The sequence below is a fragment of the Cucumis melo genome, chromosome 4 (assembly GCF_025177605.1).
Source record: "Cucumis melo cultivar AY chromosome 4, USDA_Cmelo_AY_1.0, whole genome shotgun sequence".
Lineage (NCBI taxonomy): Eukaryota > Viridiplantae > Streptophyta > Magnoliopsida > Cucurbitales > Cucurbitaceae > Cucumis > Cucumis melo.
Window position 1 is genome coordinate 24,444,138 of NC_066860.1, and position 27,934 is coordinate 24,472,071.

Sequence of the window (27,934 nt, forward strand, 5' to 3'; positions counted from 1 at the left end):
GTTGTTGGATATATATATATATATATATATATATATATATATATATATATATATATATTTTCTTATTCGAGGGGGTTTGTGAAACAACGAAGAAAAGAAGAGAGAAAAACGAGAGAAAATCTTTCATTATTTTTCCAGGAAGATTTTGGATTGTGAATTGTTTTGATCTTGAAAAGAGAAAAAGATTGTTCTTTTCGCAACTCAGATCTAGGGTTATTTTTCGTGTTCTTCATCCTGATTATCGCGGATTGTTTTCCGGGAAGATTCGTTTTTCTGGTTTCTGGTTTTTGGATCGATTATTCGATTAGGGAGAATTCAATGATGGTTTTGTTTTCTTGACGGAAATTGATTTTGATGGTGGATTTGAGCGGCGCAGATGGAAAGGGGGCGGATGAATGGAAATGGGAATTGTGATTATAGTTGTGAGAGCAATGGATATCATTCGTTAGATCTAGTGGATGTCTATGGAGAAAATACTCCTGATGGAAGAAGCTCTGGGAAGACGTCGCAGGTTTCATCTTCTTCTTCGAATTGCATCGTGCATCCGGTTTCTAAATTTGATACTCTTGCTGGAGTTGCAATCAAGTATGGAGTTGAGGTAAACTACATTTCAGAATTTTTAATGAGTTTATTGTATAAAGAGAACTTTTTTATTTGCATTAGGCTGAATGCTCTTTAATTTCTTTCAGTCGCCGTTATGATAGGAAAACAATGATTGATTTCAAGTTGTTTTTGCTTTATATTGTTATATTGGCGTGTCAGATGTTCCTTTTTCCATCTATTTTAAATTTTTTTTATATAATGATTTTATGATTCATACCGACAAAGGTACTTTCTTCTCTTTGGCCTGGCATGATTTCTAAAGGTATCAGATCGATGACAACTCATCCATACCTTGAATTTTCTGCCATGACCAAAAGAGGCTTATGTCGGCTTTATATTGAAAATTGAATGAACCAGATTTCCCCCCTCCTCAGATGATCATTAGACTAGCATGGACCATCAACCATGTACAGATGTTCATCAGTTTTTTTTCTTTCCTATTCTCCCACTTAATATGGCCTTTTCAAAGTATCAACTAGAGTTAAGAAGGGGTGGAAGCGTAGATTTTGTTGGGGGCAAACATTTATGAAATCAAAATTAGGGTTAAATATAAATTTATACCTCCAACTTTGGGGCAATTATATGAATATATTTCATTTGGATAAAAGTTGGCTTTGGAAAACAGTCCATGCGTCAATTCTAATGGACCATTTTGTTAATCCGTCATTTGAAGAAGTCTACTAATGTGCAATTGATTTAACAAATTAGGAGTTTAAAATAGTTACATGTTTCAAACTAGATTTTTCACATGAAATTTTGTGGAGGGTGTAAATCCATATGCTTGCGGATTACATTGGCATTAGTTCTGGGTTTACTTGATACAGTTTCAAGTCTAGAGTATAATTTGATATTTTCCCACAAGTTACAAGGCCTATGATCACTTTCATGTATTGTAGAGTTTGCTTGTGGTAGCCATACAGTAGAAAATTTCACTTCAAAGTTAGACAATTTCTCTCAACTAGCGTCAGATAATTTCTCTCATCTAGCAGCGATACTATCTGCTATATTAGATATCTCAATGAAATTTTCATTTCTTATCAAATAACAACATTGCCATCTGGTTGTACATTGTACGCATAGAACACAATTATTACTCTGTCGAATGTAATTTTTGCAATAAAATGAGTCTCTTAGTCTTTTTTAGGGGAAATCCGTAATTGTCGTTTATGGTGATTTGCCAGGTTGCAGATATAAAGAAGATGAATGGGCTAGTTACAGACTTTCAAATGTTTGCTCTTAAATCTCTTCAGATTCCTCTTCCTGGAAGGCATCCTCCATCTCCTTGTCTATTAGAAGGTCTAAACACGCCAGGGTATGTGTTTGCTATTTTAATATCTATCATATTGTTCTCACATATTATTGCATGATAATGACGTGAGTTGACTCGTTGACGATTTGTACGTTGAAATGCTATATATTGATGGCATATATCATTCTCAGGTGCTTGGTTTATACAAAATTTACTGTTAACTTACTTCATGTTGAACGATTTAAAAGCATACAAAATACTCAGTTTAAAACTGGTTCACCATTGTTGATCTGATTTGCAAAAGAAATTGGTAATAATTTTTTATTTCCATGTGTAAACTTCCTGAAATTCATCTCCGATGTATAAAATCACATTATGTTCGCTACAATTGAATAAGAAATGAGAGATCATAATTTGTATGTTGATAAGAGAATCCTTGTGCAGACAGAGCAGCTCTGAAACGACTCCAAGCCGTCTTTCATCGGAATTCTTTGAATCTTTCCAGTCTCTCAAATTGAAGTCTTCCCATCAAAGGGTGTCCCCAGCCATGAGCTCTTTACAAGGTTACTATGGACTTAAACCATCTGATCAGAAGAACAGAACCGTCGGTCTGGAGATGGCATTGTACAGGAAAGGAGCCTCTCATTATTTAGAAGACGTGCCCGTTTCTGGGACCTCACACCATTTGGACTTGCTAACCCACCACCATAAAAAATCCAAAAGTTTAGTGAATGGATGTCTGGGTGAAAAAGGAGAGGTGAGCGATCTGCAATCTATAGAAGCCGGGGACGGAGATTCCAAATTGAGTGATAAATTGATAAGAAGGCGCCAGAAATCAGTAGCTGACTTTTCCAATTCGCCCGAATTGCTCTTGAGAGATGAAAACAGCAGTGGTGGTAGTAACGGCTTCTCATCATCTGGTGGAAAAGGTCTACTGGCTCAAAGACCCAAAACTTCTAGTAGAACTAATTTGGCAAGTGACAATGAAGGTGGATTGATTCCAATTCCAATAGGTCTGGGGGATTCGTTCGCAGCTGCCGATGGGTTTGCTGCATTCAGGAAGTCGTCAAGTACATCAAGTTTACCGGATCAAGAAAACGGCATCACATCATCAATCTGGTCTCAAGCAATTTCAACTGCTTCGAGACCAATTTTCGATGGCTTGCCAAAACCGTTGACGGGTCGCAGAAACAAAGCTGCACTTGATTAGCTCTTCTATTCTGAACTTAAAAAAGGAAAAAGGAAAAAAAAAAGGGATAAATTTTCTACCAACTTTTGGTCCATAATTTAATATGTGCCAGTCTTTCATAGTTTGAAGAAAGAATACAACTATAGAAGAAATTTAAGAGTCAAATAACATATCCACTTTCCCGTTTCGAATTATTGGTTACTCGCAGATAGAGAGATTGTTTTGAGAACACAATACAACAGTGAATTGATGGAAGAGAATGTGCCATCACGTGCTCACGCCTCTTGTTTTGTAGGAAATGTATATTAGTCAATATGGGTGTCAATTCGTTTGAAAGAAACTTCGGAAGGAAAAAACATTTTTTTTTCCTACAGCGTGATGTTGTTCAGTTTAATGTATATTAGTTAATATTTGTTACCATTGTGGCAGATTAATATAAACATTACCTTAGATCTCAATTATATATATTACTTTTCACTGTGACCTCGTAATGATTATTCTAACCATATTAAACTCTTCATTTCACTAATCTTATTAACTTCTTTCCAATTTCAATAATCTAAAAATTATTGTGATTTTCCAAGAAAAAAGAACTTGAAAATAACTTTTACCATGAAACAATGGATAAATTTTTACAGTGCCACTTCTAACCAAATAAATAAATAAAATAATAAAAAGTATTCTCCAATTAGAACACATTGAAGTAAATAAGGTACCTCTTTTATGAATGTAGGAAATTAATTGAATTGTGCAGGCAAGCAAAGGGCAACATCACGCATGATTGATTGATTGATTACCAAAGTCCAATACACCACATCGCTGTTTTAGAGAGTTCATTAAACTGCGCCAAATAATAAATGATTTCTCCCCCAAAACCAAAATGCATACAGCCAAAGTTTCTTTTAAAGCAGAACCACTCACATCATCATACTGCATACTATAGTAAATCTATCAGTTGCAAAAAATGATGAGTTTTTAAATGGGGAAATGAAGCTCCTAATTGATGTATTTTGGGACTCACGCATGATTTTAAAAGATAAAAGAGATTATTTAAGAAAGAAAATACTTTAAGATGTAAGGGTGAGAAAAGGGAATGATATGATGATGTACAATGTAATGAAAGTATTGGTATTACATAAAATCTGAAAAGTTGGTTTTTTTTTTTCCTTTGAGTTATCTGGGGACTACCTTTACAATGGGAGTCTGCATAATAAGGGATCAGCCACGTGTGTTTGGCACAATAATTCCATGTTAAATATAGTCAATCTCAACTTTGCAGCTGCGAGGCTATCTCCATGGATATAATGCGACTCTCTTCTCTTTTCCCGGCTTAAAAGTAAACAAAGTCGAGAATCTCAAAAATTGTTCATCTTTCTCTATCTTAATACTCTATCAAAACCTGTCACAAACATAATGGCCACCCCTGTCATTATACTAATCACACAATTTCCATACAGACGTAAGTGAACAAGCACTTATTCATTCATAGCATTACATATTATGAACATAACTCCAAAAGTGACATGATGTGAACTGTTTTTACCTTTTTTTTTTTTTGTGGGATGGGGTACCAATAACTAATCTTATTTATTCCAAAAGATAAAAGAATAAAAAATGAAAAACTAGTACAACTTTCTTTGCACAATAATCATCAGATCGGTCACAGAAAGTAATAGTGTACTCGTGGAGAAGATTGGAGAGGATAATAGAGTTGGTGGACGTGGAAAAAGTGGCAAGAAGATCATATGAGATGGTCAAATAAAGAATTGGTTGATACGGTTTTCTAGTCATTTTCTTAGAACTCAAGTACACAGTTGTACAGCCAACAGAACAGATTTTGTTCAAGTAAGGTTTTGGTTTAATATTCTCTCTGTACACCCCTACCATATAGCATTGGCAAAAGCATTTTTGTAAGTGAAAAAGACCAGAGCAATGGAAGGACCCCCTTTTAGTGTTTGTCATATCTGATATCCCTCATATCTCACGTTCTTAACGTCCATAACTTAAATAAATAAACATAATGTTCATTTGTCATGGGTGTTCCCAGCAGAGTGATGGGTCCAGAAATTTTATTGACAGGAGGTTTGAGAAAAAATGTAAAAAGTGGGGTTTGAACCTGGATCTAGAGGGGGCTGGAATTGGTATTATTTTAGTATTTTATATATATGTAACATAAAGAGGGGGCTCTCCCAACATAAGATGAGAATTCTGAAAAAAGTCTGGAATTACAACATTTTCTATGGATGTTGGGACCTGGGGTTTACAAAGAAATAGAAGTACTTATCTCAGTTTTCTTGTCATGTGTGAACCTTCTCTCTCATGAATAACCAGACAAAACCAACCTTCCATCAAGAAAAAGTTGATTTCTCTCGACCACAAAGGTTCTTTCATTCTTCTTCCCCCAAAGACCCACAAACTAATATACAATTTTTTCCTTCACGAAAAGGGGTGGACAAAAAAAGCTTCTTAAATATCTCTCTAAAACCCTTAAGCCAACAAAGCAAGAAGTCAAATGCCTGAACAGAACCGGCAAAATCCCAACAGCAGAGAATACCCCAGTCTTACAAAGAATACAACAAAGCAGCCCAACCAAGGTTGACTAACTACCTATGATCCGATTCAAAGTGTTAATTCCTTCATGCATGACCTACTGCACGAAGAACTTAACCTTTGTAGACTCTACTACACACAACTGAAGAAAAAAACATCCAATGATGAGGACTGTACCAAACACCAAAGGACAGAGCCCCAAGCAAAGACAGATGGCTACCAAAACAGTCACAAGAACGACAAAAAGATGTTATACTATGGTGGGGACCAACTCAGGGTTTTAGTTGAGGTTTGTGGTCCTGCGCGGGGGTCTGAAGAATTTAGTTGAGGCTAAAGGTTAGAAGAGGATTTTTAGCTCTCTCGAATGTATTAGAGTGCTGATCCTATCTTTTGGTTATTTCGATTTCCTTTTGTTATCAGAATACAGTGGCTTGGTTTGTGTTATTTGTGAACTTGGGAATTTTTATTACAATATACTGTTTTAAACACAGGGTTTGCTTCTACATATTGCTTTTGTTCTTGTGCTCTTGTTGGGTTTTACGGAACCTAACACATTAGTTATTTTTCTATTGGTCAACAAAAATCATAAGACCATAGAGGGAGAAGCCAGTGAAAAATTCCTCTAAGAGAACAACTAATATAACCAGGGGAACATAAAATATAGGGGCTTATCTCCCGATCACACATCCTCCCAAAAGTAAGTATCCCACAACTCCGCAACACTAAAAAAGATGAAGTTTTCTAGAAGTGACTAACCTAACCAATAGTCCATTCAAAAGAACGAGCATACAAGGGGTTAAAACACCACCGCTTCCATCTCCCAAGGTTCAATCCTTTCTCATCTCCCACTTTTGGAGAAAAAATCTTTCCCTCGAGAGTGAGCATCTCTTAAAACTTGCCTATAACATGGTCCCAAAATTAAAGAATACCTCAGAAGATAAAGAGACTCTCGAGGATAGAAAAACCAAGATGATTGAACCAAAAGAAGTTGGTCAAAGATGAGGAGGGGCTCGGTCGGCACCGGTTTAGGGATAGTCGAACCAATTTTTTTATTAAAAAAGTTCAAAATTAAACCGACAAAAACATATTGATCAAACCATAGGTCTGTACTCTTCGACGATTGAGATCAATTTGAACATTTACTAAATTGACCATGGTCAGTTTAGTGGCGGTTTGGTTGGAAAGCTGACTCTGATCCACTGTTGCACACCTCTAGGGGGCTATGTAGGTGGACAAGAAAGGCTCCAAACTAACACCCCACCAAAGTCTCCAATCTACTGAACTTAATAAGATTACAATTCAACAATGGTTGACTGGTTATTTTTGGTGTATACCAAGATAAGAAAATTTTACTAAATATCAAAAGTTGAGAATGCAAGAAGACAAGTACTTTATTTATAGCGAAAGCAAACTAATCTTAATCCTAAATGATAGAAGAACCCAATCCCAATCCTAATAAATTTAATTAAGGATTTGACCACAATATCCTATTTCCTACATCATTTTTTTTTTCAAAAGGGCAGGGTCGTCCTTAAAGCTTGACTTAGAAAAAGCTTTTTTCTTTTCAATATCAGCTACAAAGTGCCATAAATTTCCCATTTCCCATTTCCCACGAAGAAAATCCAAAAGCTCATGCTACAATTTAGAAGAGTACAACTAAATAAGATGATAGGTATCTCAAATACGTTCCAGGAATTAAAAAGCCAGCATTATAGACATAAACAGATTCATGGTAAAATAGAAGGGTAAGAGTCCATCGAAGTAATGTGTCAGAAACTTTCGGCTCAGCATACCTGGATGAAATTGTAAATCTGTGATCTTGTAATCGTTTGTTGGGCCTTTTAATTTTGGTCTTTTATAGGTTGTTGGGCTTTTTTTTTTTTTTTTTAGTTTTAGAAGGCAATAATTTATTGAGTATCATACACCATTAACATTTATAATTAAATTATTTAACCATCTATCGTACCATAAAGTGATGGATTTTCCATTACCAAGATTGGATTTTCCATCTATTGTCGTCCTGCCTGATTCCACTGGCGGCTTGTACTTTCCCCCTTGCCTGGCCTTATAATGGAGGAGTTTGCCGATAATGGACAACCCTGAATCCAGCATCTCCATTTACGTCCAAAGCCTCTAGCTTAGAGGATGGAGTTAAGGAAACCTCAGACAACGGTATCAAATGCTTTTTCAGTGTCTAGCTTGACGAATATTCCCTTTTTACATTTCCTTGACCATTCATCGGTAACGTCATTGGCTCCTCTCCAAGGAGCGTGATTGTAGATCAGATAGAGTGGGCCAAGACAAATTTGAACAGGCAGAAAGGTTAGACCTTTTGATGTAGAATTTTTTTTTTGTAGAATTCTTCGACAATGCCCTCTTCAGTTAAGAGACTAACACCAGCTGATGAGATTATTTCCTGAATGGGAACATTCTTTTCCTTTTAGCCACAATACAGTGAAAGAAACGCGTACTAAGGTCTTCTTCCTCTAACCAAATCGTCTTGCATTTCTGCCCACAATACAGTGATTGAAGTTGGGTCGTTAACTCCCTTCTTTGAAATCTGTGTGTAGGTAAAAAATTATTTTTTTCTTCCAAGTTGTCTAGCATAGTAATTTCAGTCGAGAGCTGATTCTTTTGAGTTTGGATTTTAGCATAGCTTTCAGACCTTTTAGCTTAGTGTGGCAGACTCTTTGGTTACGCTCAAACCAAATTTCCGAGATCAAGGCTTTAACAGCATTGCCCCAAAGGATTCACGCTTTACGAGTCAAAGTTGGCCCAGTCAGAATGTCGGAAATGTTGCAGCTTATGTTCTGTCCAAAAACCAAGTTCATATTGAAAAATGAAAATAACTCCCTCCAACAATTGTTGAAATAAGAGCAATCAGAGAATACATGTTGTAGGCCATCACTACTTGTTAAACATAAACGACAAATGGAGAGGATAGGTAATGAGATTGGAGTTTATCTTGTAAGATCCCATAGCAGGAACAGTTAAGTGACCCAAATATTAACATCCAAACCAGAATGCTAATTCTCCTCGGCCTTTTGTCTTCCAAATGGATTGAGAAAGCTCTAACGGGAGAGAGGAAATTAAGTGCTTTGACAAGGATTTAACTGTAAATTTACCAGAAGAGTCCAGTGATCAAAGCCTTGAGTCTGGTGCCTGGAAGGTTTTTTGCCCTCAAGACAGCCCAATAGTTGGAATTCTCCGAGTTCATCTTCCTTTAGAGGCCTCTGGAACAAAAGGCTCCATGAATAAATATTCGGGTCCCAGTACTACTAATACTGCTCTTAGTGCAGCAATGCGGTAAAGAACGGATAACTGTCCTTGAATGAATGATCAGGCACCTTAAATCAAGCCAAAAGAATATGTCGTCTCTATTTCCTAGTTTGAAAGTAGCAAGCAAGCCAAATTTCAACCAAAAGACATTCATTTGATAGGCTGATCCACGGACATCTTAGGCTTCCCTTAGGTATGCCAAAGGTGAGGATCTGATCCATGTATGCTTTTTACTATTTCAACTTTTAGAAACCTCCAATTCCATTCAAATAACAATGCCAAGTTTCTGTTTTGTAGATTACCTATGCAGAGGCCTCCATCAGTCGAAGCTTTTGAGGCTTCCTCTCATTTAACCAAGTGGTTTAGCGAACTTTTGGAGCATTGTTCTCTTGGCTTTTGGATGGTCCTTTATTTTCCGTTGTTTATTTTATATTCGTGGGTCACCATTTTGGTGGTACAAAGAAGACAATTTGGTAGAAGTTCGTGGAGAGAAAGAAACAGAAGGCATTTTTTGTGATTCCTCTTCCTTCTCTAATAGTTTTATGGAGTTGAATCTGTCTACTGCTTTTTCTTGGTGCAGAATTAAATACCTGTTCATTCATCTTTAGGTGTTTGGGGTTTTCCCTGGATTTCATGTATCACTAAAATGTTTCTTTTACTAGAAAAACAAAGGTGGCAAAGCTAAATCCCACCAAGGTGGCCCCAATCTACCCAACTTGATGCTACAGTTCTTTTGGTTGTTTCTGGGAGTAAATATTCTCCACTCTTTCATCACTGTAGCTATAATCTTTCCTTTAAGACAAGTTTTTTGTAACTTCTTCGATTGGAGGCTTTGCCCATTCTATAGCAAAAAAAAATTATAATCGGATCTTTGCATTAATTATGGAGTTGAATTGTTGTTAGGTTCGCTTTTGAGAATCAGCTCTGAAAGGAAGCAGAATAGTGATTAGTAAATTTTAATTTTGAATTAGAAAAACAAATTACGGTGTCAAATAGGTTAATATTAAATTGATGTAATTTAATTGTATGAAATAAAGTATTAATCTTTTGTCATTTTCACATTGATGATTAATTTAAAAAAAAAACAATTGAAAATCTATTTATAATTTGTTGTAAATTATAATTTTATATTTTTTTATGATTTGAATTTATCTAAATTATTCTATAAAAGCTTAAAAAAATAATTTGTTGTAAAAAAAATTCAGTCGACTGAACTTTGAAAATATATGTGAAAATATATTAATACGGAAGAATACTATTATAATGCATTAATTTAAATGGCTAAAAACATTAACAGATTTATAGAAAAGCTTAATCTAAAAGCTATTACTTTTCAGCTTTTACACATTGGTTAGAATTTAAAAGTTGATTCTGTCAGGTTAATTAATAATTTGATTTGCCAAACATTAAAAATGGTTAAGATTTTACAAAAATCACTTTCTAGGATTGCAAACGCAATCCGAAACGCAGCCTAGCCTTAAATCCTCGACCCAAAACTCTATTCAAATGAAGAAACAATTCCTCCTTTCTTAAACAAACATCCTTTCATCGGAAAATAGGAGATGAGACAAGGCCACCTTATTGAGAAATAGAACAAAAGAAGACATGGCATAAAAACAACACCAGCCCATCAAAACACCCAAACTAGCATAAGGGGACCAACTAAGTAAAGCATATTACCTGTAGAATAGTTACAAAAAAGCTTCAAAGGGAACATGAAATCTAGCCAAAGACCAAATCTCGCTACGCTCCCTCTCACTAACCATAAAAACCCAATTGTTTATCTCCCTTCAAATGTTCCAAATAATAGCACGCACCCCGGCCAACCAAAGAAAGCCCCCTTTAGCTTAGAAAGACAGATGGAGAAGGAATTCCTCGATCTTCGCTCTAACACTCCTAGAGCCAGCAAAACTAACACCTAACACCTGCAGGAAAGAGCTCCACACTGCCTGCGCATAATGACGGTCCCAAAAGAGATGATCAAGATCTTCCTCCGCCTTCCGACAAAGCATGCAACAAAAAGGGTTGACAAGCAAAGCCCTCTTCCTAACAACCAAATAAAGAACCCAACTTTCTTGAAAAAACCTCAGCCTTCCATACCACATCAAATACCGACACAGAAGAGGGAAAGGGTCTAACAAAAGACTAAACAAGGATTTACACGTGAAACCCCTACTTGGATTAGGATTCAGATATGAGCATCCTATCTCCCCTCCATAAATATACACCCTTCAAGAAAAGAAAGAAGAGAGGCCACATCCGTCGTTTCCCTATTGGTCAAATTACGACGGAACCCAAGCTTATCAGGCAATCCAAAACCATGCAGTTTTTAAACGAGGATAAACGATAAAGAAGAGAAAATAAAGAACAAAGGGATTTCTCCCTCACCCAATGATCCTCCCAAAAATACTTAACCTTACCGTCCCCCACAAAGCAACAAGTAAACAGAGAGAAAGTGGGAAGCTCAAAGGAAATATCCTTCTAGGGATTCCGATGTGTGCCTGCCTTTAACCCCTTTCGACGTGCAGTAAAAGGGATGGGTGCCATGCTTGCTCACCTATGCCATAAAGAATCTGATTCAAAAGAAAAGCGCCAAAGCCACTTAGCCAACGACGATCTATTGCATATTCTAAGATTACCAATCTCTAACCCCCTTGGTACATAGGACGCCCCACCAACTCCCAACTCACCAAATGGGAACCCTGACCTTCATCAACCCCCTCCCAAAGAAAATCTCTCGTGTACTTCTCCATACTTTTACAAACCGAACTTGGGATCCTTAAGAGCGACATATAATACACCAGAATTCCACTCATAACAGATCTAATCAGAGTTAATCTCCCTGCCTTTAAGAAAAACCCTTTCTTCCAACCCAGCAATCTCTTACGAATTTTCTCACAAACGAGATCCCAAAAAGACGCAGCCCTTGGATTGTCCCTCAAAGGGATCCCAAGATAGCAAAGGGAAGGAACCAACCTCACAATCAAACACCTCCATCCATCTCTGAAGCTTAATAACATATGAATTAATGTACAAGATGGTGCATTTGCTTCTATTGATTTTCAAGCTAGACATCTCCTCAAAGAAAACAACCATATAATTAAGAATGAGAAAGGACTCTTCTTTCCCGAAACAGAACAACAGAGTATCATCCGAAAATTGCAGATGTGATAGGGTAACTTCATTTCTGCAAATCCTGAAGGGTTCAACAATGTTTCCTTCAACCCCATTACTTATAAGCTGGCTTAAGACCATGAATAAGAACAGAAAAAGGGGAAAGGATCCCCTTGTCTTAAACCACTAGGAGCTTGTATCGACCCTTTAGGGGATCCATTGATGAGAATCGAGTACTTCACATTTCCACATCCACATTTTCCATTTATAGCCAAAACCTTTTTTCATCATCACTTTGGCCAAAAATCCCAATCCACATGATCATACACTTTCTCAAACTCAAGTTTAAGCAGAATACCCTCTTTTTCTTCGACCTATACTCTTTCATATTATGTTTCAATTAAAGATGTGTGTATTTCAGATTTTCATATGAATAATACAATATTAGGAATATGAGATTTTAATTTTTATGATTTTTCATATTTAAGAGAAGGAGAGAAGACGACTTGAAGAACAAATCCGTCCCCTAGATTTACTATTGATGAGAGTGGAGCATTTAACTATCCAGGCATATGCAACTCTAAAAACCACGATCTCCAATTGAACCTAAAACCCTTCTCTGCAAGGATCTTATCCAAGAAATCCCAATCCACATTCCACACGTGATTATAGGTCCTCTCAATTCTTAAAGATACCCCTTCCTGACTAGTGCCTACAAGATCCATAACTCTCAAATACTCAATAGTCTTGGGGATATTATCCCGATGTAGTTAGTTAGTTTACAGCTTTGTTCGATTCTTTTCGGTTATTTAACAATTTCGTTCTTCCTTCAAAAGAAAAGAGGGGAAAAAAAGAGAACTTTGTTTCTTATTCAATTGTCTACAGGTAGAGGGTTTCTCTCCCTAGCTTAGTTAGCAACTTTTTTTCAAATAGGACGTGTTTCACTTCCACCACATGGAAAAACTTCTGGAATTGAAGAATGCGTGAATTCATTCTGATCATGAAAATGCTATTAATTAAAGTAATCATAAGCATCTGAATTTGGAACTATCTACCTGAAATGCTACGAGAAACTTCCTAATGTTAGAACAAATGCCACCCCAAGCTAGTTATGTAAAACTAATTACAAGAATTAAGACTAGATAACACTAACCAGGTCAGAAACATGGGCCTACACTTGGGAGCAAATGTTCCTGGATCAAGTTTGTCAGGATAACTACTATTTACAGAGTTCAGCCGAGAGCCTCCAAAAGTGTTGACAGCGCCTTCAAGTTGTACAGAATTTATGCACAAAGCTGATCTTTCTTTACAGTACAAATCAATTTTGTATTCCAATTCCATATTCAGCACTGAGAGAACATGATGGAAGTATTCAGATGAAGCAAGAAGGTTTTCAGCAGAGAATCAGAAGAGAATGTGTCAAACATTACAGTGATGCAAGAAAAAACTTACATTGGAAAGAAATAACACCTCTTATGTAGGCCGCCAACAATTAAGAGTTGAAATGTCTTGTCTAGACGGCAACATTTGAGGAATGCCATGACCTGAAAAAATGTGATAAGAGATTTTCCTCTAAAAAATTGGGGAAATGCTCCATAAATTTACAGAAGTTCTTCATAAAACTAAACTTAGGAACAATATAGCACAATGGAAAAGTCACCAGAAATTGGAGCTCCAGAAGGAATACTATTGGAGGCAGGACGCTGAAAACCAATATTATTTGGTGGTCGTTCAAAAGGTGGTTGAAAATAGGCTACAAAGACGAATTATATAGCATCAGAATAGTGGATACTGGTACGTGAGGAAATGTAAATATCAAACAAAATCTTTACATTTGATCTGTTCTAAGATGCTCAAAATCAATAAACAGGCCCATTTCAGTAGAACATTAATTAAAGAAAATTGCCTTCTGTGACCACAATAAAAATTGAAACAGTATGCCTCAGATCAAGTAAGCCTAGGAAACAAAAAGGCCAATTTACATTTTTGGGTCTCAACCTACTTTTTTCTTTTCCTAACCCCAGCCACTGAAAAGTTCTTGAGCAAAAAATTAGAGATTTCTACTGGATTGGAGGTTTGAGTTAATGCCGAATTGCTATGTGCTTATTTTATTTTTAAAATGAAACCAAGATATAACAAATGGGCGCAGCATAACAAGCCTCTCCACATTGCAAAGGATCATAGAAAAACTGTATTTACCATAGTATTCCTTGCAACTATAACACCTCCAAGACAGACTAGACAACTTGAACAACATAAAATTTCAGAAGAAGCCAGATTTTCAGGAAAACCTTTTGATTCTGTTCCTTCCAAGCACAAAGTAGTACCTCGCTGCATAATTCCACAACATTTTAGCCATATTTTTTAGCTGCCACTTGACCCATCCTATGAGACCTTCAAAGCCACTTTTCCACATTTCGGGGCAGATAGACTGATAATCCAAATTCATCCTAAATAAAAACCCCAATCCTTGAACACCAAAAGGACAGTGAGGAAGAGATAATCTAGAGACATTGTGCAAACACTTCACATGGAGGGATATAACACAATCACGCAATTTCTTCTGAATTTTTTTCTAGAGACCAAACATCCAAACCAAGCTGACTGCAGGGGATCAAACTTAGTAAAGGTATTCATGAGATCAAAAAAATCCTGAGCATTGGACCTCAGTTAAATGCTTTGACAAAAATCCTTTGGCCCAATGGGATTTTCACCTCCTTTGATAGTTTTGGCTTGAAAAAAAACTCAGAATCTTTCGTGATCAAGAAACTAATAATGACTTTTTTGGAGTTCGATTCTGCTTTTTGCTTCTAGGTGGTCCACTTCTTTTCTTTAATTAAAGCCTAACCCAAATTTATACTAGTTGGGCCTCTTTTTTGTAATTTGGTGTGTGGGGATACCTCATCTCCCCACCCTTTGTTCTTTGTGATAATGAAAGTTTTGTTTCTTATAAAAAAGATAACAATAATAATTAAAAAAATAAAATAAACATGGCAGGGGACTCCATGGGTCAAAGGACCAAACAACTTTATCATGCCCTTCCCCTAGTTGAACTGAATACACATTGCTGACAAGCCGCAACCAACAGTCGAGCTCCCTATAAGACTTCATTGGAAACCAAAATCCTACTCGTGCTGATCTGTGTTACAACAATCAGCAAAAGGCCTGTGTTCTTTTTAGAAATGCAATAATGATCAGACAGATGGAGGGAGCGTTTTTTTGGCTACATCATAATACTGTCTTCTTCCACCTTGCTTTAGGGGGGATGGGATGGGTATCTCAACTGAGAGGGTGTAGCCTCAAACGATAAAAGGAGAGAACTCTCCCAAAATCAAATCAAAGTCTTTAATACCAATACCTTGTTATAATCTTCGAGGGTGCTTCAGGATTAAACAATAATCACCAAAAATACGAGTTAATGGGTATCAATATGACTGAGGCAGATATTAGATCAATTGCTACAACCTATGGCTGCAAAGTTGGTCTTTGGCCAGGTTCATATCTAGGCCTCCTCCTGTTTGACAGACCACGTACTATTTCCTTTCGCAATCCAATTATTGAGAAAATTGAGAAGAGATTACACTCGATGAACCACTCCATCTCCAAGGGTGGAGTCTTACCATCCTCCAAGCCACCTTATCTAGCCTCCCCACATATTACCTATCACTTCACAAAGTGCCATCTAAGGTGATTTCAAATTGAAAAATTTTACACGTCTTTTCTGTGGAAAGATGGAACTCACAACATCAAATGGGATAAGGTTATCAAACCTCACTCCCAAGTGGGTACTATGAGACTACAATCAATAAACCTCTTTTGAAACAATAGCAGGGTTTCAAAATGACATGAAATTTAGAAGTAGAAGGATGAATCAAAATAAGTCATGCTAATCTCAGGGATATCAAGAACTTTCATTGCTAGCTCCCAGCAGACAATTGCTGATGAAATTTGAAAGTGAACCAAAATAAGTCATGCCAATCTCAGGGATATCAAGAACTTTCATTGCTAGCTCCCAGCAGACAATTGCTGCTGCATTGGCAGGAAATGCACGAAGTATGGTTGGAACCTAATCCTATATAGTGTCACAATCACAATCTTTCAAATATGGGAATGCGAATTGTGCGGCACTTATTCTGCTCAGTCAACAAGTCAAACGTGTAAAATCCGAATGCAGACAGACTCGCAATATGATGTAGCCTCCCTTCACGTTCTTGAGAAATTTGTTTTATAAAACGTGAGAGAGAGAAAATCATCGAAAAATCATTAAAGAAGGCATTGAAGATTGTCAATTGGAAAGAAAGTTTAACTGCAAAGAGTACAACAAGGCTTGGTTAGGGATTCAACTAATGGGTCTCCCCTATAGTACATTTTAAACTTTTTAGCTTTGATAGGCTTGCATATGAAAAGTGCGAAACGTCACACTCTAGGTCGATGACATAAAAGTGAACGCAATAGACTAAACTAAGTGCAAAACATAAAGACGAGGTGGCTTGGGGATGTTGGGGACGTGGTCATAGGCAAACAACGCCTTGGACAAGCATGCTCATGACATATAGCATCCTTCAGTCCCATCACTTCAATATATCGAGCTCAAAATAAGATATAATCAAAGGACCATGGAGGTCCATCCTTCAACACCTTGACCATACCACCATGAAGAAAATACTCTTTGGAAACAAATCATGATAGCCAAACCTTCCCATTGGCCTAGCACATCTTTCACCAATACAATCGAAGGACCATGGAGATCCATCCTCCAACACCTTGACCTCGTAAAGGATAGAGTCACAATCAAAGTAGGAAATGGAAATAACACCTTCTGGAATGATCATTGGATTGGTAATGTCCCTCTCTCTACCCTCTTTCCTCACTTGTACAACTTGACCGACCAAAAACAATTGGCTACTGTGAGCAATTTTGGGAAGATAATCATGGATGGAACATCTTAGAGGAGAAACTTGAAAAAGGAAGAATTTGAATATTGGTTGACTTATATGAATCTCCAATCCACTATCAATCCTACTACTTATAGAGACAAATGGACTTGGAACCTCGACAAAAATGGGATCTTCTCCTCTCCTCCAAATCATTAACCATGGATTTGGACACAAAGGGTGAGGAAACAAACTCTTCCCTTTTCAATGCAATTTAGACCGACTTCTACCCAAAAAATAATCAAATTCTTCTTGTGGGAAATAGGACACAAAGTTATCATCACAAATGATAAAATCCGAAGGTGCCATCCACACATAGCCCTCTTGCCCCATTGCTGCCACATTTGCTTCCCAGATTATAAGACCCCAAGCAACCTCTTCCTTTGCACCATATCGCTAAACGATTATGGAAGGAAATCACCATCTCCTTTGGCTGGTCAACACCTCTCCCATATGACATTCAAAGCATTCTCACATACACAAACATGAGACACCCTTTCAACAAAAACAAAAGAATCATATGGTCTCATCTCATCCGTGCTTTCCTATGGACTATCTGGAAAGAAAGAAATATCCATATTTTCAAAGGAAAAGGAAGGTCAAACGACACAATATGGGAACTTACTATCTACTTAGCCATGACTTGGTGTAAATGTACTTTTTTTATTGCATTTAATCTCACTTCTCTTGTAACCAATTGGAGAAATCTACTGTAACTCCTTTGAAAGATATTTCTTATAGAAAGAGAGAGAGAGAGAGAGAGAGAGAGAGAGAGAAACAAAAGCATATTGGAACTACAATCAAGATAAGAAACTGAAAAGGATTAACCATGGAATTACTCAAGGGCCAAGAGTAACCATTACTTTTCCTAATTCTTCCTACATCATGAGAGATCAGTCCCATGTACACTAGGGATCATGTTCGTCCATCATTCACCATTAGGTGAATGTCTAGGGACACTTAAGGAGATTTGCAAACTTAATGGGTTCAAGCCTCCAATTTATTTCATAATCTTTGTTTTGTCACCAGCAGTTGCTGTGTATTTGGATCCCTCAGAACATAGTAAAAAAAACACACCAAAAGACATTTGTCAAAGCCAACCAAACATCCTCATTTACCTAACTTCTCCAATCATCAATAAATATTTAGACAAGATTAAAGCAATGAGAATATGACACCAAGATAGACAATGAAATATTTACATTTTAATACCTTCCTGGCTGAATGGTGGACCTGGATGTGATGGATTTCTCCCCCCATTCATCCATACACCTTGACGATTTTCAGTTTTGAATTCACTTGAAGGCATTCTCCACTGTTCATCACCTAAAAATGGCCTCCGGCCATCCATAAGGGATGGCGAAGAATATGAATGATGGTATGGATGAGGAGGATGCTGTTGAACCGGAGGCTTAGCATAAGAGAAATGAGTTGGTGGGTTTTGAGGTGGGCCAGAAAGCATCTGTCTTTGAACAAAGTTGGGGTTGCCTTGCTGATATTGCTGGTTTGGTTGAGAAACAGGTGTATTCAAATAAATATCATTATGCCCATACTCTGATTGCCTCGAAGAATTAAATCCAGAAGGATCTATAGAATTGCAGACAGCAGCTGGGACAAAAGAAGGTGCCTGCTGGCCATACATTTCACTTTTAGCAGAAGCATCCACGTGACTTCCATGAGAAGCATTTCCAGTCACCATTTGCACATGCTGATTTCCCTGTGGATGAGATACACACTAAGTACTACTATACCAATAAAATAAGATTTCAAGAAGTATATTGATTTCTTACACTAGCTATGTTGCAGTATTCATGGGGCATTGCAGCTTGATAAGGTAGCTGTCCTGAAGGCGGCTGTGAAGATTGAAGTGGTAATATCTGCTGGTTTGGCAATGGAGGTTGACTGGGTACGGGCGGTTGGGAAATTAATGATGGTGGAGGTGGTGGTGGAGGGCATGCAGATGGTAGAGGAGGAGGTGGTGGCAATGACGGAAGTGGTGGAGGTGGTAGTGGCGGTGGCGATGGAGAGGATGGAGGTGGAGGTGGAGGTGGGGGTGGTGAAGAGGGTAGAGGTGGGGGTGGAGGAGGAGAATCAAGAGGCAATGGTGGAGAACCTTCTGGCAGAGGATGAAAATCTGAAGAAGTATTTGATGCAAGTTCTGTTGCCCTATCTGAAGACCGATGCTGAGCATCTATTTCAAAAGAAACGTCCCCATCCAACAATTTTTCATCCTTCGGATGGCCAGAAACATCTTCCATTTCAAGCTCTCCATCCACATCCTCTAAGATCCGATGGCGCCTGTCACCCGGAGTAACTGCAGATGCTTCTGCATCTCCAACACCATGTCTTAGTTCGGTCAAAGTAGCATCAGTGGCTTCTTTACCTGGAGTGGTAGGAAGATCCTCGTCCTCATCCTCAAATACGTGTGAAGATAAAAACCCAGGCAGTTCGAATGTTGCATTACTGATACAATTACAGAAAGAGTCACAAAAAGGTTGATAAAAATAGAAACAAAAGGAATATCACAAGAGCATATTTCCATTTAATTTTGTTTTTGTTTTTACAAGAAACAAAATATCAACAAACAAAATTTGCACAAACAGCAAGGGAAATTTTATGTCCACCCTACCCCAAATGGCCAACGAAGATCACCAAAAGACTTTCTAGAAGAAGTTCACCTGATCCCATTTCAACATAATCCACTCAAGACAGAATGGTACACCAATACTCAATCCCATAGGACATTATAGCGTTAAAAAAATAGGATAAGAAATAAATTCAATGATGTATGAATTTTACAAAAATACAGCATAAAATTATGAAAGAACAAATCACAAGAAACAAATTAGAGAAACTCTTCTGCCATGTAAACTAACAAAATTAGGATAAACATATGCATACTAGACCAACCTATCCAAATAATGAATGAGAACATCTTAAGACATACATCGATTAAAGAAAAATTGGCAACATCAATGACGATGATGCAACTAATTGCAAACCAGGTGTTGTAGCCACAGAGGGTTAGTTTTACAAGCTTATCAATACATGTTGGCAACATCCAGAGGTTGGCACTAGCGAGTTGAGAATATTTGGCTTGAAGGCAAATTCTTTAAAAGAGAACCAAAGGGAGAACTTGTGTATTCCGTCATTTCTAGTGGAATTCCATAGAGACGGTTTTTTAAGGAAAAAAAATCCTCTTTTTTAGTCACTGCAACCTTAAGGGCCTTTCAAAGATGGAAACCTCTTAGGTAAAATTAATGTCTGGCTGCGAAATCATTCTATCTATATTTTACATTAAGATTTTTATGTTGTAGAAAGCAACAAGATTTTTTCCGTAGAATAGAGATGTTTCCAGTCCTCTGGAGCTTATTGATTTTTAACTTTTGTTTTAATCCGTGGTGTGAAATAACGAAAAGGAGGAAGCCCCCCCCCCCCCCCCCCCCCCCCCCAAAACCTCTCTAATAGGATAAGAGAGTAGTAAGGCCTGTTCATAGCTTTATCATGGTGCAATGCTGCCTCCAATCACCCAAGTTTACCAAAGGAGGGGTAAAAATGGTATTTCAACCTAGATAACATGGTTGTTAGGATGACCAGTGGTCCTAGCAATACGTGGCAGTAGAAGGAGGGTATATATTTAGGTGTTTTGTGCTAGGGTTGATCATCTAAATATTTTAGTAGTATTTTGAATGAACGTTGTTGTTCATTGGGGAGAGAGCAACTCTCTTATTTGGCTGATAACTATTCTGGAACTCTTTTATGTGGTTTGATTATCCATATTGAATATATATCTATATCTCTTCTCCTCTTATAATTGAATTGTGTGTGGCTGTTATACCGTTCTGTGTTGCGTTAGTGTGCTGGATATCTTTATAGCAGGAACCTTGAAGCCTAACATGCAAATTACCCAAATCTTTTCATAACTTGCTTCATGTTCTCTTTGTGCTAAATGGACGGTACTCTCAACTTCCTTGGCTCGGATAGAGGATTTCCATCCTCTTTTTTGGCATAAAATTTTCAAATAAAGTAATTCGTTAGAAAAGAGAAAACAAAAGCCTTAAAATTTCAAAGAAAATTCTGGCCAAGTGAAACCCTACCGACAAAACTTCACAATGAAGGCACGAATCTCTTCAGCTTACAAACATGATTATTCAAAAATACAAGCCTGGAAACCAATCAGAGGATATACTATTAACTTTTTGTTCCTACGTTAACTATTACCAAATTCCATACCCAATATAACACAAAACTAGATGACTTGATGTTCGGGAACATATTAGTTCCTTGTTTTCTTTTCAAAGAAGAAAAGGAAAGGATGAAATAATATGTTTGGAAATAAGGTATAACAAATTAAATAAAAATAAAATATAAGGTTGAAAAGCTGAGAGTGAAATGACATCCAGACCTTCCATACTCATCAACAAGCATGCCTTCCATTTCTCTGATTGGATCATCTATTGCTCTCTCAGCACGAGATGGACGTCTGAGGTTGAAACCAATAGATGAATCCTCATTTGATACTCCTATTTCATCCATGTAACGTCGAAGAACAGATTCGGGTAGAATTTTCCTCTCAAGCCAGAGACGAAGAACCTGAAGAGAGTTCCACAGGGAACATATTCAAAAAAATTGAAATGATTCTTAAGCCTATAAGGACAGAAGTAAAAATAAGCACCTTGTGACACTGACGACGATTTTCACGAGCTCCAGCACCTGGTGGTGCAGCAGCCCCAAGAAGGCGAGGCAATGCTGCTTGAACTGTAGGAATGTAAGAAGCTCCAGCAATACCTAATATTATCATAAGAAGAAATAATTCTTTTGGTAATCCAATGGAAGCTGCCTTTGAATGCTCCATTCATCAAAGAAATTTTCTTTCATAAAGAGTTAAAGAAGAAGAAAGGAAAAGCCCCATTTCATTCCAAAAACATAGAAGTGATGTGTTTAGTATTCCCAGATAAGGACCCTTTCATAATCAATATTAAGTGCATCTACCTCTTTGAGTGTGCGAGCATTGTGTTATAGAATCGACAAGAAAGAAGAGATCCACTTTGCGATGGAAACTAGGTTCAGTCTCCAACTTCCGGATAAGGAGTTCAACCACCTACAGATAGATAAGCAGTTAGACAATAAAACACAACCAGAGATTCTTCCAATGGGAATTTATTCGCAAATAATGAACGAAGTCATTTCAAAACCCAAATCCATTGCAACATAAACCAGATATTCTTAGTTAAATTTAGCCCTCGATCCATAGGATCATACCCATAGCCTAATTAATACAGGGAAACTGCAAAAATAACTTCATGCATCATCAGACAGACTCAAGAAGAAGAAGGGAACACACTCATACACACACCAGATTGCACCCTTTCACAGCACAACTACAAATCTAGACCAGAGAATGGTGCAAGCAAGCAACTTCCGTTAATTTATAGCTCCACTATTTTATAACATGTCAAAATAGGATATGAATACACAAAAAGGGAAAAGAAGAAGATTTCACAGGCATCGGAGTGAAGAGCCTACCTCGTTGGCAATTCCATATCTGGCACAATCAATAGCCAACCGAGTTGCACGTCCTATGCTTTCTTTAGTTCTAGATAAAGTCTCTATCATTCCTTCAAAAGCATCTCGTGCAACAGCTGCCTCAGTGCCACCACTCAATGAATCTCCAACAGATCTGTGTACTGAATTAACTCTTTTCTCCTCTATTTCTTCAACATCAGTGTGATTTTGTGACGCTAATTGATGTCCTAGAGTTGATGGAGAAGCCACGTCTTTTTGATGAAAAGATCCCTTCAAGTCTGCCAGCATCAAATGGGTGGTACTAGATAAATGCGGCTGGACTGGAGTAGGACTAGGACTACCATGGACATCAGAGGACAAAATACCAGAACTAAAAAACCCAAGGACATTGTGTGAATGAGCCTCCCTTCTTTTAGCTTGAGCAGCTGCAATTAGATGCTTCATGGACATTGCAGATTCCGTGACCTTAAATTCACTGGCTAAGCTTCTATTTTTTAATTATAAAAAAAATAGTTAAGCTTGGACTCTATTTAAGGAAAGAATAAGAGGAAGAAGAAAGAAGATAATTAAATGGCAAACATTAATACCTTTCACCATGAAGATCATCATGATCCATAGAACTTCCCATCATAGTTGTAGAGTCATTGGCTCGTGATTTCGGCGTAGTTTTAGACTTCTCTCCAGAAGAATGTGTCCTAATTTTTTGGAGGACAGATGACTTCTGAGAAGAGCTGGAACTTGAAGTCAAAACCATGGACTTAGCAGAACCCCCCTGGGATTGTTTCTGGACACCAGTATTGGAGGCTTTGATTGGAGGTTTCACAGTCTTCATTTGTTCCAAGGCAGTGGCGCTATTGGTTAACAAAGGAGACTTTTTCCTTTCCAAAGCTGTAGTGCTATTATTAGCTAATGAAGGAGACTTTTTTGGGGAAATCAATTTTGGTTTTCCCTCCTTAGGTAGCAGCTGCTCAGACCCTGATTTTGAAGGACTTTCAAAGGCATCAACAGCCACCTGTTTTTCTTGCTGGAATTCTTCAGTTTGGGGTTCTTGAGGAGATGAAGACAACCTCTGCACCTGGCTAGTTGATTCCTTAGAATGGTCATGCTCTGATCCGTTAGTTCCATTAACAATCAAGGGAGAAGTAAGAGGACTTTGATTATGATCATCGTTATTCTTACTAACATCTGGATCATTAGAAGTCAAATTAATATTCCGTGAAGATCCATGAACAGGAGTCTTAGGATCTTCATCGTCATCGTCAAAAATGCAAACTGCCCTCCTTTTTCTATTCGAATGATTTGCCAATAGTCTATCACTACTAGAACATGAAGCATCATACCTCTGTGAAAATGAACTCTTTTCATTTTTAGCATTGTGAACGGCAGTGGTGGTATCAGACATAGCTTCGAGAGCTCGACGATGTCGCTTTGTCAATGGCAACACAGTTTCATCACCAGCCGCAGAATTAACAGAATCTGAATGATGACTAGACTTCAAAAGGTTCTCTGATTTAAGACCGGGCGTTAACTTTTTGAACTCAGATTTTCTAACCACTTTTTCATCAGCCACAACAGGTTTAGGAGAAGAGGCCACCTTTATGTTACTGAGTGATCCCTTACTCTCCCCTATGTCTCCTCTTTTCAACTTTTTGGCAGGACGCAAACTTTCACTTGATACCAAATCAGATTTTCCTTGTCCAACCAGAGGCATCTTTCCAGCAGTAGCTTTGCTTTTGCCCTGTCCTTGTTCCTTAGGACTCCGCTTCGTATCTGCCACATCATCTTTACCCTTAAACTGTTTTTTATCCCTTGGCAGGTCTTTAGTCTTCTTCCCATGACCAGACTCAGAATTTGGTTTAAGAGTTCTAGGACCATGTTCCCTCGTACCTCCATCAGAAGTAAATTTGCCTTTCTTTCCACCCTTTGAATTTGAATCCACAACAGATTCTGGAAGATTGGGACGATTATCAGGAACTTCGCTCTTAGATGCTGTTGTAACAGTAGAGCCTTTGCTCTTCTGGTGTTTAGCAGCAGTCTCTTGTTTCTTCTTCGAACTAGCCCCTTCCTTTTTGACATTTTGACCGTTAGCTGTAGGTGTATTCTGAAGTTCCGAAGGCTTTTCTGTTTGAGTAATATTTTTATCCGATTCAGATGTCATTGCTTCATTCTTTGGTGCCACATCTAATATATTGTCTTTCTGCTCAGAAGAAATTCCTGAAGATGAATCATCAGACTGATGGGGTTCTACAGAAGGCTTGATGTCTTCAGCATTGCTTTCAACTCTTTTTTGTGAGCAACGCCCAAGTCTAGAGCTATAGTCACCTATGCCTTCATTTACAGCATCGTCATTTGATTCTGCAGGACCCACTTCTTCATCCTTCAAGTCAACGTCTAACTCATTGTCCATAACCTCATCATTGCAGGGAGCACCACTTTCAGTTTCCAATCTTTCCATATCAACTCTCATACCACTAGTTTTCTCATTTTGTTTTTCATCAAAAGCTGAACATATTTCCCTCACAGCTTGAGCAAATTGAGTTGTTTTACCTTGGCAACGAGCTGATAATTTATTTTTTTCCACAATAGTGAAGGCCTGAATATCACCAGGGGCTACAAAAGCTCTGTGAATTTCAATACACGAATAAAGATATCATTAAAGAGTGTAAAGGTATGTTTGATTTCATATCAAATGAATAAGAAGATGAAAGAAAGACACAACAAGTATATAGAGTACTATATATAGCACACAGGTGTAGATAAAGATGAAAAACCTACAAAGAATGAATATCAGAAAAAGACGATGAGTGAGTGAAAGAAAAAAATTGAAGATATGACCGATTAAAAATCTCAAGTGTCAACATTTGAAAAGAATATGGAAAAAGTACATGTTACTCTAAGTAAAATTTAGCCATCAGTAACAAAGAATGTTGCAGACAGTATTTTAAACCTTTGTACAGTTAGAAGAGTGTATTTGACAACAAACCTTAACCATCCAAACTATGCACGTAAAAAAAGGAATGTCAGTAACCAATAGGTAAAGTTATTGACTCAAGAGCAGTAATTGGACTCTCGGAAACTTTGACAAAGTTACAGTTTTTGCAACTAAAAAATTTAAAGAAGCGAATAAATAAATATAAGCAACCCTAGGCCAATTGTCAGACAATGCATATAGGAAAAAAAATTCTATGACGACTACAATGAGCATTATGTACCCTCTACCCAGTCTCAAACACCTTTCCAGGCTAATGATCTCATTTATGCAGTCTAGACAGCAATCAAATGCTATATGCATAAACTAAGTTTTTCTACATGAAATAAAGGGAGAGAAGCATATACACATGTCAAGCTCAAATTAAAACAAAAAAAAAACTAAGAAAGAAATACTTACATTTCTAGCGTTCCAAAGAAATGGACAAAACATTTCTTCGGGTCAGGAGATCTCTCCCAGTCCTCAGGCCTGCTAATCTGTAAACATAACACCATCATACCTTATAACTCCAAAAGGCTAAGTAGTTATCCTTGCTCAGATGAATTGATACTCCAAAATCTAGCCACACAGTTAACTTCTCTTTTTGCAAAAATAACGTAACAATCAGCTTTCTACCCCCCAAAAAATGCTTCCTTACCTCCACACTCAATAAAATAATGTCAAGAACATAGGATAATTAACGCTTTTCTTTAGACTAAGTCATTAAACCTTCTAGTAATCTCCAATATTTTAACGAAGCAACTAGAGCCTCTTATTTTAGATTACGTTTTGGTGGCTTCTTTATTTGGCTATGGTTATAATTTTTCTTCTGCCTCTATTTCCAACTTCCATTCCTCCTACTTAAAGAAAACTTATTGGCCCAAGAGAGAGAACGCACGGTTATGCCCTGATCCTACTTCAGGACTGTATACCAAAAACAACATATATTTTGACATGAGATTGAACAAAGAATTTCATAACCGTCTGCCAAAAGGTAGACAAAAACCTTGAAGTTGTAACACAAAAATACAATCTGACTAATATGGGTCGAAGAACTAGTGAAAATAAACAATAAGATCAAGCTCGAAAAGTTCTAAAACAGCCAGACATCGCATGAGCAACAACAAAACGCAAATAGTACACCACTGAAAAATAATTCCAGTAGGCTGAAAGAAGAAGAGAAGTAAGGCGAAACAAACAGGAACAAAAATAACAAAATTAATCACAGCATCATCTAAACACTCATGAAAATACTACTTCCTGAGAAAGCAAAACACATTTCCCAAAGTGCAATACACCACATACGCATAATCGCAACAAGCATATTAAAAAGAAAAAGAAAAGGAGAAAAAACAAGACATCGAAGATTGTACCTTGGCTGGCCAAGCAGGAAAACCCTTAACCTTGGCAAGGACAAGATCTCCCAAACTGAGCTTCCTATTAGCCTTGGCTTTATTTGCTCCGCGTTTCCGACCCGGAGCCATGGTCGTTTATATGAACAAAAATTTTTAAAAAAAATAATAAAACCCTAAAACAAAACAAAACAAAACAAAAATCAAAATCGACGACCTCGGGCGGGCAAAACCCAGACCCAAAAATTTCCGAAATCCACACAAGCCGAGAAGTATCCCCTGGAAAACGCGGAGACGATGGAACCCTCGCCGGCGGTGGATGGCCCCGGCGGTGGTAGGACTATAGCATCGGGGGCAGAAGGGGGGGGTTTAGCGGCGGAAATTTATTAGTGTGATAGAGTTGAGGAAGAGAAGGGATTTGTGAAGGCGAGGCGGTGGAGTGGAGATTATCGAGAGGAAGATTTGCTGAAGGATTCGAGAATTGGGATATGGGATTGGTTGTCGGAGCCGGTGCCGGAGATGGCGGTGATTATAGAAGAAAGTGAAGTACAGTAGAGAGAGAGATGGAGAGAGATGGAGAGAGATGGAGAGAGATTTTGGAGAGGGAGAGGGAAAGCGAGAGACAAAAAGGGAAAGCCAGAAACGTTGAGCGGAGAGAGATATCAATGTTGGTTCATAGGGTTGTCTCTCAAGGCTCCGCCTAAATCAGGGTATATGGGTCTATTTGACCCGACCCGGATTTTATACATTTTTTCCCAAAAATGTCAAATCAATTCAATTTTTAAAAAAATAATTAATAGTTTTATTCGTCAACTTTGTTTTTGGATTAATTGCTTGAATTTATTTTAAAAGAAAAAAACTTAATTTTTTGAAAAGTTCAAAAATACATTTTTTCACTTTGTGTATGTAGTGATTAGGGAGTGTTTAACATCATAAATCGGCACTATAGCTCGTTGCAAAAGTGTATGGTTGCTTGTTCGTGCAATAGTCATTCGTAGATGTATCATGTTAGGTTCTAAGTGAGTGACATAACAAACAATTAGAATAGGATGATACAATAAAAGATGTATGTTTTATCTATGTGTTGCTGATTTCTAATGATATACATATAATACAAGTTTTCCTCTCTATTGCTGATACCACTTGTCACAATCGTAGCCTTTCAAATAA

General features: G+C 37.5%; 2 protein-coding genes across 12 annotated transcripts; one reads left to right on the top strand and one right to left on the bottom strand.

Annotated features, from left to right (window-relative positions):
* Positions 1-3,532, top strand: LOC103500354 (uncharacterized). Its single transcript, XM_008463625.3, has 3 exons — positions 1-598; positions 1,785-1,915; positions 2,297-3,532. Exons 1-3 carry the CDS (start codon positions 377-379, stop codon positions 3,060-3,062), a joined length of 1,119 nt encoding a protein of 372 aa, XP_008461847.2. The 5' UTR covers positions 1-376; the 3' UTR covers positions 3,063-3,532.
* LOC103500355 (ENHANCER OF AG-4 protein 2-like) lies at positions 2,147-27,429 on the bottom strand. 11 transcript variants are annotated; one of them, XM_008463629.3, is made up of 15 exons: positions 26,786-27,392; positions 25,833-25,909; positions 23,032-25,065; positions 22,445-22,931; positions 21,911-22,019; positions 21,594-21,706; positions 21,324-21,511; positions 18,709-19,381; positions 18,131-18,635; positions 13,645-13,737; positions 13,437-13,528; positions 13,138-13,333; positions 4,230-4,440; positions 3,758-3,860; positions 2,147-3,072 (listed from the first exon to the last, which is right to left on the bottom strand). In XM_008463629.3, exons 1-11 carry the CDS (start codon positions 26,894-26,896, stop codon positions 13,458-13,460), a joined length of 4,461 nt encoding a protein of 1,486 aa, XP_008461851.2. In that variant the 5' UTR covers positions 26,897-27,392; the 3' UTR covers positions 2,147-3,072; positions 3,758-3,860; positions 4,230-4,440; positions 13,138-13,333; positions 13,437-13,457. The 11 variants fall into 11 exon arrangements, with proteins under 11 accessions (XP_008461851.2, XP_008461849.2, XP_050939092.1 ...); XM_008463627.3 differs by having other exon boundaries at positions 2,147-3,077; XM_051083135.1 differs by having other exon boundaries at positions 3,758-3,882.
* Positions 27,430-27,934: the final 505 nt, after the last annotated feature.

Excerpts from the sequence above, each read along its gene's own strand:
- LOC103500355 (XM_008463631.3), bottom strand. The coding sequence starts at position 26,896 with ATGGCTCCGGGTCGGAAACGCGGAGCAAATAAAGCCAAGGCTAATAGG. Across the intron at positions 21,707-21,910 it reads ATGCTCGCACACTCAAAGAG|GTATTGCTGGAGCTTCTTAC; the intron begins GTAGATGCACTT and ends TGATAATATTAG. Across the intron at positions 13,529-13,644 it reads TTCTGGAGCTCCAATTTCTG|GTCATGGCATTCCTCAAATG; the intron begins GTGACTTTTCCA and ends ACATTTTTTCAG.
- LOC103500354 (XM_008463625.3), top strand. The coding sequence starts at position 377 with ATGGAAAGGGGGCGGATGAATGGAAATGGGAATTGTGATTATAGTTGT. Across the intron at positions 599-1,784 it reads CAATCAAGTATGGAGTTGAG|GTTGCAGATATAAAGAAGAT; the intron begins GTAAACTACATT and ends GTGATTTGCCAG. Across the intron at positions 1,916-2,296 it reads GAAGGTCTAAACACGCCAGG|ACAGAGCAGCTCTGAAACGA; the intron begins GTATGTGTTTGC and ends ATCCTTGTGCAG.